The sequence below is a fragment of the Saccostrea echinata genome, unplaced genomic scaffold (assembly GCF_033153115.1).
Source record: "Saccostrea echinata isolate AGI-Se365-2 ecotype Australia unplaced genomic scaffold, CSIRO_AGI_Sech_v1 ptg000030l, whole genome shotgun sequence".
Classification (NCBI taxonomy): Eukaryota; Metazoa; Mollusca; class Bivalvia; order Ostreida; family Ostreidae; genus Saccostrea; species Saccostrea echinata.
The window spans coordinates 35,816,460-35,830,901 of NW_026889779.1; the positions used below are offsets into that span (position 1 = coordinate 35,816,460).

Here is a 14,442-nt window from a genome sequence, read left to right on the forward strand (position 1 = left end):
TCAAATCATGACCCCCAGGGGTAGGGCGGGGCCACAATAGGGAATCCAAGTCTTACATTGAAATATGTAAGAAAAATCTTTTAAAATCTTCTTCTCAAGAACAACTGGGCTAGAAAATCTGAAATTTACCGGTATGTGGAATCATCCTCAAGTAGTGTAGATTCTAAATTGTTCAAATCATGACCCCTGGGGGTAGGGCAGAGCCACAATAGGGAATCCAAGTCATTGAAATATATAGGAAAAATCTTTTAAAATCTTCTCAAGAACCACTGGGCCAGAAAAGCTGAAATTTATGTGGAAGCATCCTGGGGTAGTGTAGATTTTAAATTGTTCAAATCATGACCCCCGGGGGTAGGGCCAGGCCACAATAGGTATTACAAAGGGGGAAATCTGGTAAAGAACAGCATGGCCAAAGTTACTCAGGTGAGCGATGTGGCCCATGGGCCTCTTGTTGAAAATGTTAGATTGTCTTATCAAGAAATTTATTGAACAATGAATTCTTTTATAATTTAAGAGCAACAGTAAAATGTTGGAATTATTTTAAAAACAATGATGATGGTCATCTTTTATTGGTACAATTTTTGCTCATTTTAAAGAACATTTTTTTTCCAATTTGGAAATAAAGCAGTACAGTTATTAAAATTGTTCACATTTAATGTGTATGTTTTCCTATGTTCAGTTGAATTACATTGAGTTTTTAAAATTTCTTTTCTTTTTATTGTAAATTTTATAAAATGTATTACTCATTTTATTGACGCCAATTCATCTTTAAGTTTTTGAGATACTTACATGTATAAGTAATTAGAAATGTTCTCTTTTGGTGAAGAAAAAATATTGGTATAAAATTATGATTAATAATAAGACATTTAAACTCCATTTTAACATTTATCATATTGTATAAATAAAATGTTTATATTATTTGTCATCATCTATTTCAATGACTTAAATTGTTTGAGGAGTAGTGCGTACACTCTTTTCAGATGAATATTCTTGGACAATTGCTTAAAGCTCATTTAAGAGCCAATCTGCCAGATCATCATGCAATACTGTCCAAGTCAAAGGTTACCATATCTTGATGAAATTTGGTGGGTAGGAAGACCACCTAATATGTATATGTAATTGAAAAAAAAGTCATTTTTTTGTTTTTTGCAGTTTTCAGGCAGATTGGCTCTTAAAACCAATAAAAATACATGCATCTAGGTACCTGCTGTGATCCTTTTGAGAGTTTGCTTTGCCATTCCTAGTCTAGGCTAGAAAAACAACAGACTAATGTTAAAGGCAGAGGGCTGATGAAGAGACTGACAGTATGTCTATAATATTATATTCTTCGTATTTCTTAATCATTACCGTAAAATATAAGCAATGAATATATGTATTGAGATGACACCCCCACCCACCTTTCTCGCTCTGTAAACATGGAAAGTGAACAAACTTATTTGTTATCACCAAAGTGATAAAAGAATAAATCTTTTGCAGTAGTGAATTCTGTCGAAATCCATAAATCGGAAATCAGTTGGTTGTTGAAAAATCAGCACTATACGTGATCCATATTTTCACCATAAACTCTGTTTCAAGATTATTATTGAAACTGTACAAAATTCTAGTTCATCTACAATATTAAGAGGATTCTTTGCAAGGTCTTACACAATGTTAGACATTACTCCATTGAGTAATTTTGGGTACAAGTTTTTGTACACATCAGTGATACTCCACTGACCGGTTTTCAATATTTGGCCTTGTAGTTATATAATAAGCCATAATGTTACCCTTCATTAATTTTTATCCTCAGTGTATCTGCTTATATAATTGTTCGTTTATTTTGTTCACAACTAGATTTTGTTGGGTCTTCTTTTTTGAGGTTTAGTATACATGAAAATAATACCACCCTCCCCCCTTTCCAACACCCCTTCTTCTTCATAAAAAAAAATAATAATTCGGCAAACCTCATATGATCAGGCAGTTGTAAGAATCTGATGTCATGATGTTGAACTCTTGAAGAAATTCATGTACAGAAAAAAGGTGAACAAACATTCCATCTGATAATGTGTATGAGATACATTGGATATATTAGAATAACGTAAATATTCGATTACCTGGAAAAAAAAGGCAAATGCAGGTCTGTATTTACCTTTCTGAAACCAGCACCTCAGAATGTAAATTTTTCTTTAAAATTTCTTGGACAAACAAATCTACTTTTTATTATTGAAGTCTTAAAATATAATAACTTGTTTTTTCATGCATACAGAAGCCCATTTAGGAAATACCAAAAAATATTTGTGAAATCGATATAACGAATTCTCGAATTTTTAAAAACGAATTTAATTTGCTATAGCATTTTTTCTGAATACGTTATCACGAATTAAACTTGATTTGTTATAAAAGATTTGTTGAGTTCGTGAAAACGATTTTTTAAAATTGTTATAACAGATTAAATTCGTTTAAACAATTTCTTCATTTTCTTTTTTTTTTAATAACGAATTAAAGTCATTGAATGGAATTCGACATTTAAGGCCTATAGAAAATATTTACGATATAACGAATTTCGAATTCGTCTACAAGAATTTAATTCGCTATTACATTAAAGAATTCGTTTTAACAAATTTTTAATTCGTTATAACAATTTTAGAAATCGTTTAAGGACAGATGATAAAAACAAACTTTTATCAAAAAAATTGAAAATAACTTGAGTCCTGTTTATATAAGTAAAATGAACAAGTTTAACCGCATAGTTTTTAATATTTCATTCAAAGTTTCACAACAATGGGATTTGAAGTGACAAAATTTGTATAGATTAATAAGGATGGTTGCAGAAAGGTAGAATTTTGAACATCATATAGAAGGTTTAAAATTTCTTAATATTTTAGGAATTTATTATTTACATCACTGATGATTTACAATAAAATAGGCCCAAAATATATACCAATCCAGGCATCCCTTCTTTACGTAAAAGCATTATAAAGGGAGTTAAGATCCTTAATGATGGCACTTCAGAATACCAGTGGATAAAATTGTGTAGGGATTACTTTAATTTTAAGAGATATATATATCTATGCATTGTATATTATGCACCAAAAAGTAATACTAACTTATCAGAATTACTGGAAAATAACATTTTAGAGAAATATAAGAATTTAGGAGATATCATTCTAACTGGTGATTTTAATGCCAGAACAGGATCAGATGCAGACTATATAGCAGGAGACAGTACCCATCACATTCCATTTAACAATAATAACTACAATATTGATGTTGCGATTGAACAGAGAGTTATCCAAGATAATGTTGTTGATCTTAGAGGCAAAGATTTATTAGAATTTTGCATAAGTAACCAAATACGTATTTTGATTGAAAAGTGCTTTGGTGATAGTTCGGGCAATTTTACCTGTCTTAAGTCTAATGGATGTAGTGAAGTTAATTATGTGCTTGTCTCACCAAGTTTATTTCATGATCTTTATATGGGTGTATCAGATTTTAAAGCAAATTTTTCTGATTGCCACTGTAAACTCTCTTTTAAGTTTTAGCATCATAATGAATGTATCAATAATGAGTCTAGATTACATGATTTTTCTTTGAGATATGTATGGATTGCAAATTGAGAATTTAAACAAAGCATTTTAAACCAGCTTGATGAATTAGAGTTTAATAATCCTAAAGAGTACTTGTCCCTAGTGAACCAGTTGCGGAATGAAAAAAGAGGTGATCAAAACTGCATCAAGGGTGATACTCGGTCCAATATTTTTCAGATCTTACTTCTATTTCAGATGATATGCAAAAAAAAAAAAAAAAAAAAAAAAAAAGATACTTTTGAGGAAAAGCTAAAAGTAATGGAACATAATAATTGCAGTTTTTCCATGATAGATAAAAAAAAATTTACAAACACAGAATTACAAGAAACATTTTCTAAACTTAAGTTAAAAAAAAAACACCTGGATTAGACAATATTTCAAATAAAATGCTTAAAGCATCACAACACTTTATCAATCCTTGCTTGTTGAAACTATTTAATGCTGTGTTAACACAATCTCCTCCATGATTAAGTATAAAAGGTCATTCAATTTTGAAACAAGAGGCCCATGGGCCACATCGCTCACCTGAGCACATTGGCTAGGGGAAAAAAAGCAAAAATCAGTTAAGTATTGAAAAGTTAACGGGGGGGGGGTTGAATTTTAAACTACCTGATGATGCTTTCATATCAATATAACAAATGGCATTGCTGTTCTTGAGCAGAAGATTTTTTCCCATATATTCATTTGTAAAAATTTGATCCCCCATTGGCCCCACCCTACCCCCGGGGTCCCTCATTTGAACAAATTTCATTCCACAATACCCAAGGATGCCTCCATATCAATTTTACTAATCATGGCTTTTCTGTTCTTGAGGAAAAGATTTTTTTACTGTATATTTCTATGTAAAAGTTTGATCCCCCATTGTGGCCCCACCCTACCCCCGGGGGTCATGATTTGAACAAATTTGAATCTACACTACCAGAGGATGCTTCCATATAAATATGATCAATCATGGCTTTGCTGTTCTTAAGAAGAAGATTTTTAAAGATATTTTCCTATATATTTCTATGTAAAACTTTGATCCCCCATTGTGGCCCCACCCTACCCCCGGGGGTCATGATTTGAACAAACTTGAATCTACACTACCTGAGGATGCTTCCATATAACTATGACCAATCATGGCTTTGCTGTTCTTAAGAAGAAGATTTTTAAAGATATTTTCCTAAATATTTCTATGTAAAACTTTGATCCCCCATTGTGGCCCCTCCCTACCCCCGGGGGTCATGATTTGAACAAACTTGAATCTACACTACCTGAGGATGTTTCCACATAAGTTTCATCTTTCCTGGCCCAGTGGTTCTTGAGAAGAAGATTTTTAAATGATGCCATTATTTTTTCACTAATTCCTAATTATCTCCCCTTGAAAGATGGCGTGGCCCTTCATTTGAACAAACTTGAATCCCCTTCACCCAAGAATACTTTGTGGCAAGTTTGGTTGAATTTGGCCCAGTGGTTCTTGAGAAGAAGTCGAAAATGTGAAAAGTTTACAGACGGACGGACGGACAGACGGACGACGGACAAAAAGTGATCAGAAAAGCTCACTTGAGCCTTCGGCTCAGGTGAGCTAAAAAAAATACTTGAATATGAAAAACCGGGACAATTGGGTAATTCTCACAAAATTCAGAATTAGTAATCATTGCGTAAGGGTAGGGACGGGTGGATATGAAAGGGTACTTAATAAATGTGGTAAAAATGAAATTCTTCCCAGGAGTGAAAGAGTCTGTCGTTACTGTACTTCAAGTCCATCTGAGGATGAAATACATTTTTTGCTAGAATGTCTACTGTATAGTGATTCTAGAGGAGAGTTTTTAAACAAAATCTTTAAAACTTTTCTAAATTTAATACTGCTTAATAATGTGGACTTGTTTACATGGATTATGTCAAATGAAGATTCTGAGTTTGTTGTTTTATTGATTATGCCAACATTTAAATGAAAATTTTAAAATGAGAAAACAACATAGTACAATACATAGGCATATTACAGTCATTATACATATACTATTTGTATACATTTTATGCATTCTAAAAGTTGACAGCTAACTCGCTGTTCAATATACAATTGTTTGTTTTGTTCTGTTAATTGTTATTTATGACTATATATGACTTCGGACATTAATTGTTCATCTTTATGCTCCACTGTGGGCCCAAATTGGTTGAATAAATATTCTATTCTATCATCTGTCCTTAAACGAATTTAATTTGATTTTTCCCCAAGAACTGTAAAGATTAACTTAAATATCATAATGAAGACCCCCCCCCCCCTTTAAAAAAAAAAAACTTAAAGAACCGCATGTTTTCAACACGCGTGTATTTTCTCATTTCCGATATGTTTATTCATGATTTGTAATGTAAAATGAGCTCTGATTGGCCCGCCTTTACTAAGTATTTAGAATCTTATCAATGAAGCGTGAAAAGCACACGATGTTGGAAAACTACCGTGTTTTTTCCAAGGCCTTGTCGGTTTACAGTATCAACAAATGAACCGGCGCACTCGTTTGACAGAAATTTACAGGTAGGCCTTAAATAAATGACATCAGTACATTATGTACGATGTCTCAGTGATTGACAATATAGTGGATTAATTGATCCAAATGTTCTAGATCTGACGATTATTGAAAAGACCGGTTATTGGAAAGGGGGGGGGGGGATAGACTAACGTGATGCTGGTGTAGACCAAGAACTCGGTAACCCTGTGTGATGACCATGAATAGATAAAGGAAAGGTCAGACAGACATGGTCATTCAGTAAGAATTTAACGTTAAACTGACTGTACGTGGTGGATGTGAAGCATAAGCATTGTAAACATGTAAGTGATGTTGTAATTAGGCCTATAAAATGGACATTGTAATACAATTGTAAACGTAATATTCTTAATATTTAAATTTTATAGGCAGTTACCCATCTGGGGGGTCGAACCTGGGACCGTCTGTATTATGTTGCTCTTCACCAATGTAACAGGAAAGGAGAAAATTTATGGCTGGACCAGTAATCAAACCCAGGGCACCTGCATATCATTTGTCAGGTGCTTTACCGACTGATCTCCATGGCCCAAACCATTACATTCCTCGATCCCTCCTTAAATTGTCTTTGCCCTCGAAGACACCACCCATATTCTTAATTGTCCCTGGCAGACTTAATTTCACCTGAAAGTCCTAGGGTGGTCAATGGCACCAAATGTTTGTAACTGAGGAAAGGAGAAAATGTAAGGCTGGGACCAGGAATTAATCCTGTGACTCCTGCATCACTAGTCAGGTGCTGTACCAACAGAGCAACAAAGATTGATATCCACAGTCCAGACCATTACACCAACAATAATTCTGTTTTACCCAAATTGATACCTTAATTATCTTCTATTACACTTGTGTAATGGTTTGAGCCATGCATATCAGCTTGGGTAGCTCAGTCGGTATAGCACCTCAGTAGTGATGCAGGGGTCCCGGGTTCGATTTGAGGTCCAGCCACACATTTTCTCCTTTCCTGTTACTGATTTGGTGCCGGTGACCACCACTGGAATTGCAGGTCAAAGTCCTGCCAGGGGAAAATAAGAACTTGGGTTGTGTCTTCGAAAACAATTTAAGGAGGGACGAATGTAATGGTTTCGGCCGTGGATATCGACCTGGGTAACTCAGTCGGTAGAGCACCTGACTAGTGATGCAGGGGTCCTGTGTTCGATTCTCTATCCAGCCATACATTTTCTCCTTTCCTGTTACGCTTGAATAGTTTCATCAACAAAATTATTGATGATTAACAATGTATTACCTTAACTGGTCTGTGCATTAAAATCGTTCAATTATGAGAATCCTTCAGTTCTGGGGCATATAAGACCTCAGAATGTACATATGAATAGAAGACTCAGGATTCAATGTTATGAGGAGTGGAAGTTGCCACAAGATGACTGGTTTCTCATTCATCAGATTGACATCTTTGTTAATTTCTTTTTTTTTACATAGGTTTTCTGATGGAAAGTAACTGATAACAGATACTTCATGATGTCAGGAACACATTTGTTGCGTCGTGTACTGACGAGATCTTATCAAGCCCAGCGGTTTGTGCAGTCCAGTTCTCTTCATACAACTGCAGTAGGATGCAGCATCTCAAGAAAATCATGTAAGCTTTAATTAACAACATCCAGAAGATTGCAATTAGTCATAATTGATCAAAACTGTACTTTTGATGTCTTTCTTTAAACAGATAAACAGGGAAAGCCTTTGAAATCCAGGAATGTGTCTTGGTCAGCAGCCAGTTTCCAAGGCAGTGTTACAGTCAATAATGTCAAACGCCGTACAGACAAAGTTAAGAAAGCATCGCTTGTCATTTTTGACAAAGATGGCACTCTAATATGTTTTCACTCAATGTGGACACCTTGGGCAAAAAAATTAGTCACAAGGTATATATATATATATTTTTTTTTTGTAAATTTAAAGTGTCTCTGAATGCTAGCCTTTTTTTCATAATTCAGAAAACTTAGATGCAAAAGGTTAACAGATTACAATATTAAGAGTATTTGTATAGAAAAAGAAAAAAAAAAAATCAGATGTCACACTAAAACGCTATGGAAAAGTCCCATTTGAGAAAGCGAAAGAATAACATGATTTCCTTTTTCTGTTTGAACTATGGTACTCTGTAGTGTACCAGTATGAATAAATTGTTATTTCTGTTCCAGTATTGAAGAAGCGACTGGTCGTAAAGGGATCCAGGACAAGATTTATGATGTCCTTGGTTTTTGCACCAAGAAACAAAGGGTGATGCCAGGACTTCTGGCAGAAGCCACATCTGGCGAGATCAAGGTATGACAGTTACAGTGTATCTCAATCTCTTGACCCTTATTCCTCCCCCCTTTCAAGGTCAAATGTAAAATGGATGAAATCTGTTGATGTCTGAGACATAGTGTTTCACCAACACATCTTGTTGTCATAAATAAGGTTATTTTTGTAAATAAATCATTTATATATCAACTTCCAAAACAAAAATTGGTAATACTACAGAAAATATACAAGATTGTTTATACTTCAGGATGAAATGACAAAGATGTTGGTTGGAGAGGGAATGGAAGAATCACAAGTACGAGAAATTCTAGACTCGGTGTGGTCCGAGGGCAATGTCACAAACCCAGAGGAAATGAAAAAGCTTGGAGATCTAGAGACTCTCTTCAAAATCCTACAGAAAAACAAAGTCAAAATAGCTCTCATTACATCTGACAACCGCAAAGGTACAGATGCCTTGCTACAGGAACTAGGCTTAACAAAGTACTTTGAGCATGTCATTTGTGGAGATGATCCCGATACGGAACCAAAACCTGCTCCGTACAATGCATTGAAGATCTGCGAGAAACTGGGAATTGATCCATCTGATGCAGTAATGGTGGGAGATACTAAAACAGACATGCTTCTAGGAAAGTCAGCAAAGCTGGGGTGGAGTGTGGGAGTCCTAAGTGGGGTGGGGCAGACAGGAGATTTGCTGCCTCATGCTGACCATGTAGTCAATGACATTGAGGATATTTTACCCCTGATTTTACCTTCAGAGGACCTGAAGAGTTGCTACGCCTATTCACAATATGAGAGGTTTTTGGTGGAACCCACTGAGCAGGATACCCCTATACCCAACACAAAGAAAGCCCCAGCAGACTTGGTGATATTTGATTTTCATGGAACTCTCATCTGTATACATAGGAAATATCCCAAATTTGTGGAATTTTTGTGTTCTAGGTAAAATAATTGTTTAGTAGTAAGTTACATTGTTAATGAAGTCAAATTTTAAGAGAGTTACCTCCTGATACTGAAGTAATTTTATTCATTTTTCTCAGGAGTTTTGCATCTCAGTTATAATTTTAATTTTTTTGCTAATTGTTATCTGGTCATTTTTTGACCTTGGAAATTATTAAAACTGTATAAATTTTTAAAAGAAATATTTCTAATTTTTTTCTAGATTGAAGCAAATGACTGGATTGGACATGTCAGAAAAAGTCAGTAGGTTACTTGGATTAAATAAAGAGGCTACTCGAGTGATGCATGGGGTCCTATCAGAGGGCACTCCATCAGAGGTCAGAGGGGCCCTGGTAGAGGCTCTGAGGAGGGAGGGGATATTCTACCAGGAAGCCATCATGATTGTCAACCAGATATGGAGAGAAGCAGATGTCATTCTGAAAGCTGAACCATCACCACTGTGTTCCAATATTGAGGGATTGTTCCGAGAACTGAGGCAAAATGGAATGAAAATTGCCATTAATACTGGTGAACCAAGAGAATTTGTGATTTCAGACTTGATGAACTTGGGTTTAACTAAATATGTGGATATGCTAATATGTGGGGATGATCCAATTTCTCAGCCTCGTCCCTCAGGACATAACACTTTGTTGATTTGTGATGAACTACATGTTAGTCCATCTAAAACTATTGTAGTGGGAGATTCTGTTGGAGATCTACAGATGGGACAATCTGCTTTTGTCAAGCAGAAAATCGGAGTTTTATCAGGCGTGGGTTCAGAGGAACAGTTGAAGCTGTATGCAGACAGTATCATTCCTAGCATAGAAGGGATTTCTGATATTATTCTTCAAAATGAAAATTATACTGAAAACACAAAACAGCAAGCTCAGAGAGCAGGTAGGAAATTATTTGCTTCAAGCTTTCCATCATCATCATCGAGAGCTTCTCATTTACATCAGCCTCGTAGATATTTTAGCACATCTAGTCAGCGAATGGATCATATATCCTCTAAGGAGAACAAATATGACTACATTATTGTTGGGGCTGGCTCTGCTGGGTGCACTTTAGCAAATCGCTTGACTGCTGACCGAGCTAAAAGTGTCCTCCTTCTGGAGGCAGGACCTCGTGACCTGTGGGCTTGGGATTCCTGGAAGATTTACATGCCTGCTGCTTTAATGTATAATTTATGTGATGACAAGTACAACTGGTATTACCATACCGAGCCAGAAAAAGGCATGAACAACCGTGTCATGTATTGGCCCAGAGGGCGAGTCTGGGGAGGCTCCTCAGCCCTCAATGCAATGGTCTACATCCGAGGTCATGCTCTGGACTATGATAGGTGGGAGAAAGAAGGAGCAAAGGGCTGGTCCTATGCTGACTGCCTACCATACTTCCGTAAATCTCAGTGCCATGAATTAGGAGCAAATGATTATAGAGGGGGTGATGGTCCACTCCAGGTATCCCGAGGAAAGACGAACAACCCTCTCTTCAATGCTTTTATAGAAGCTGGAATTCAAGCAGGGTACCCATACACAGATGATATGAATGGCTTCCAACAAGAGGGATTTGGATGGATGGACATGACAATTGGTAAAGGCAAGAGATGCAGTTCTGCTGCAGCATATCTACATCCTATTTTAAAAGAAAGAGCCAACCTGACTACACTGAACAGTGCTCTTTCAAGACGCATCATATTTAATGGCAAGCGGGCAGTAGGAATAGAATATGAAAGGCATTCTGATATCCAGACAGTCTATGGAGAAGAAATCATACTCAGTGGTGGGGCAATCAATTCTCCTCAGCTACTAATGCTGTCTGGAATTGGAAATGCAGATGATCTACGAAAATTGGATATTCCAGTTGTTCAGCATCTACCAGGGGTTGGTGAAAACCTCCAGGATCATCTGGAAGTCTATGTTCAACAAGAGTGTAAAAAGCCTATCACACTTTACAAGGCCCAATGGAAGTTTCCTCATGTGATGATTAAGATTGGTCTTGAATGGTTTCTCAGGCAGACAGGGGATGGAGCAACAGCTCATCTGGAAGCTGGAGGATTTATCCGGAGTGAGCCAGGAGTCGAACATCCCAACATTCAGTACCATTTCCTTCCCTCTACCGTCAATGACCATGGAAGGAAACCAGGAGATAGACATGCTTACCAAGCTCATGTAGGACCAATGCGCCCAACGAGTAGAGGATACCTTAAGTTGAAATCTGCTGATCCCAAAGAGCATCCCCGTTTGGTTGCAAATTACCTTACAACAGAGTTGGATATACGGGAAATGAGAGACAGCATAAAGCTAACAAGAGAGATCTTCCAACAGAAGGCGTTTGATTCCTTCAGAGGTCCAGAATTAGCTCCAGGGGACAGTGTCCAGACTGACAAACAGATTGATGAATATAATCGAAATATGGCAGACAGTGCCTATCATCCTTCATGTACATGTAAGATGGGATCAGAGACGGATCCCATGGCTGTCGTAGATCCCAGTACACGAGTGTATGGTGTAGAGGGATTGAGGGTTGTTGATGCCTCCATAATGCCTAGTGTTGTTAGTGGCAACTTAAATGGACCTACAATTATGATTGCTGAAAAAGCAGCGGATATCATCATTGGAAATCCACCTCTACCTCGCTCAAAGGCCCCTGTGTATAAACCCGTAACCCTCAAAACTCAACGTTGAAAGTCTTTCTGAAAAAAAAATTGTGCCTGTGAGCATTGTATTCTAAATTGGTGCAGAACTGATCCTTAAGAGTGTTGTTATTTATTTCTCACTTTGCTGTTAGGGTAACCAAAAAAGGTGCATTGATTTATGTGGATGTCACCCTAAATCCTATATTTGTACAGTTGTCTTTCATATTTCATCTGAACTTTAGACTCATTAGATTTTTTGCACAATTGCTGTAAAATTCACATCTGGTTTTTTTTTTCAGACACTTGATCAAGAATCTGGTGTCTGCACTTCATGGTTAGAGAAAAGCCTGTGTGTACATTTATGGTTACTTACTCCCTTCTACTACTGAAGTTACTATTGGTGAACAACAATACATGTCAGCGCCTCAGCTGTATTCACTTACAGACTGTGCACTTTTTACAGCCTTGCATATCTTACAAAGTTAATTGATTTATATTAAATCATATAAGATTTATGTTATATCTGCTACTGTTACACATTGTCTAGTCTTTCTATTTTTTCATACATACAAATATTTCAGTAACCTGTAAACCATTCTCCCTCATAAAATTTAATCTTCAGTTACCAGGTAATTTTTGCTTGGAAAATTTTTATATATAATACTTGAAGAAAAATGTTTTTTTGTTTATGGCATTTTCATATCCAAAGTATGTGTTCTTAAGTGTCTTTTTAATTCTATGTAGCAGTGTAAACATTTATTTTTATTAGAATTTTTCTTTTACACTTGCTATTTTCTGAATTCAGGTTGAAAACATTTCCATATGCATGTAATTGTTAAGAGATAAATGAAATCTGGGAATGGACTTTTTTTTTTTTATTTGCTTGGTGTAATTGTGAGTGTTTAGCAAATGTAATTGCTGAAGCTAGTGCATTGATGCCTTATTTACGAGGCACATATCTATGTTTTCACTTCTTACATTAAAAAATAAATAATGTAGTTTAAAAATTATTCTTCATTTGCATGAATGCCAGTTGCTGAAGAACGCCATATGGACATTATTTTAGGAAGCACATATATTTGTATTTGAATTTGTATGTACAATGTGCTACCTTTTACACCATTTAAAAAACTTTGCATCAATTTTGTCACTTAAAGGAAAAAAGTTATGAATACTTTTAAATTTAATTGCAAATGTATATATTACACTTGTGCAAATCAAGGCACTTGCTTACATTTTGTTAATGGTTGATTATGAATAGCTTATATCCTGATGTTGTCAGAATGAATTTAAATTAAAAATGTGATATGTCTCTCGGTTGACCAACAGTTGTTTTCATGTTTCAATAAAGATTTAAGAAACTGAAGCATTAGTTTTGTTGATGTGAAAACAGTATCCAGTCTGTGAAGAAAGATTTACATCCTCTTGATATAAATACATAGACTTCCTTCCTTTTACAACTATTTTGCAATGTACGATGGATTTTGTGCAAATTTGGAATGTGAATGCTAGTACTTTATGTGTATTACAACAAAAAAAACCCCCACAGATCTTGATGTGAAACATAATGGAATAAGGAATGATCAGAACTAGTGGGTTTTATTGTGATCTGTGCTTTCTTTGCTTAGAAATGGAGTCACAGATTAACAGAATGGAAATGAAGACATTTGCATTTAACTTATAGGTGTATACTTTTCCTGTAAATAGTACAGACACTGAAAAAATCATACGGGGCCATGCATGGTACTTGTATTAATTATCTTGTTTCAAACGCATTTTGCACCTATACAGTAAATGTGAAGTGTGAAAGTTACAAGAATCTTCAATTTATTGCATCACAATGCCCATGACGAACATCAATGTCAAACTTTGACCTTGACATCTAATCAAATGACCCCATAAGTATTTCTCTTTCTAAAGAAAAAAGTCTTTAGTATAAAAAAAGAGTAGTGTTAGCATTACATTGTACATATAAATGTACAATGGTGATTGTACTTTGAACCTGACCTTTGACATCTGACCCAGAAAGACATCTGACCCCAAAATTAAGCTGTAGGAATCTTACCATCTTTGAGGTCAAAATAAAGTCTCGGGGGTGAAAAGTTAAGTTATTGTGTTGGATGGACCGGGTGATTTCTAGTACTTTAGGGCACCTAGATCTTGAGGCAGGGCCTATGAACAAACTTCAATTTATACTACATGTGGATTTTAAATATCACAGTGATTAATGTTAGTTTTTCCACATTAACAGAATTACTAGCAAGTATGCCTTTGTAAAAAGTCTTGGTCCATATCAATCATGAATTTTTCATATGTAACAAAATAGTATGTTTCTTTAAAGGGGCCTGGACACAGTTTGCAAAGTTTACAATTTTAAATGTCTAATTTTTAGCTCTACTGGTCAGAGACCAGAAGAGCTTATGCGATAGTAAGGTGTCCGTCGTCCGTCCGTCTGTCTGTCTGTCTGTCTGTCTGTCTGTCCGTCTGTCTGTAAACAATTTTTCAAAACGCTACTCCTCCTACAGTTTTGGTCCGATTT

General features: G+C 35.7%; 1 protein-coding gene across 1 annotated transcript; it reads left to right on the forward strand.

Moving 5' to 3' along the window:
- The first annotated feature begins 7,520 nt into the window (after nucleotides 1–7,520).
- Nucleotides 7,521–12,404, forward strand: LOC133197787 (uncharacterized). The gene is made up of 5 exons (XM_061333994.1): nucleotides 7,521–7,673; nucleotides 7,758–7,953; nucleotides 8,230–8,353; nucleotides 8,580–9,271; nucleotides 9,492–12,404. Exons 1-5 carry the CDS (start codon nucleotides 7,553–7,555, stop codon nucleotides 11,950–11,952), a joined length of 3,594 nt encoding a protein of 1,197 aa, XP_061189978.1. The 5' UTR covers nucleotides 7,521–7,552; the 3' UTR covers nucleotides 11,953–12,404.
- Nucleotides 12,405–14,442: the final 2,038 nt, after the last annotated feature.

What these genes read in the sequence shown, in the direction of transcription:
- LOC133197787 (XM_061333994.1), top strand. Translation starts at nt 7,553, where the DNA reads ATGATGTCAGGAACACATTTGTTGCGTCGTGTACTGACGAGATCTTAT. An exon ending in CAGCATCTCAAGAAAATCAT is followed by an intron (nt 7,674 to 7,757) that starts GTAAGCTTTAAT and finishes TTCTTTAAACAG; the next exon opens with ATAAACAGGGAAAGCCTTTG. An exon ending in GTGGAATTTTTGTGTTCTAG is followed by an intron (nt 9,272 to 9,491) that starts GTAAAATAATTG and finishes ATTTTTTTCTAG; the next exon opens with ATTGAAGCAAATGACTGGAT.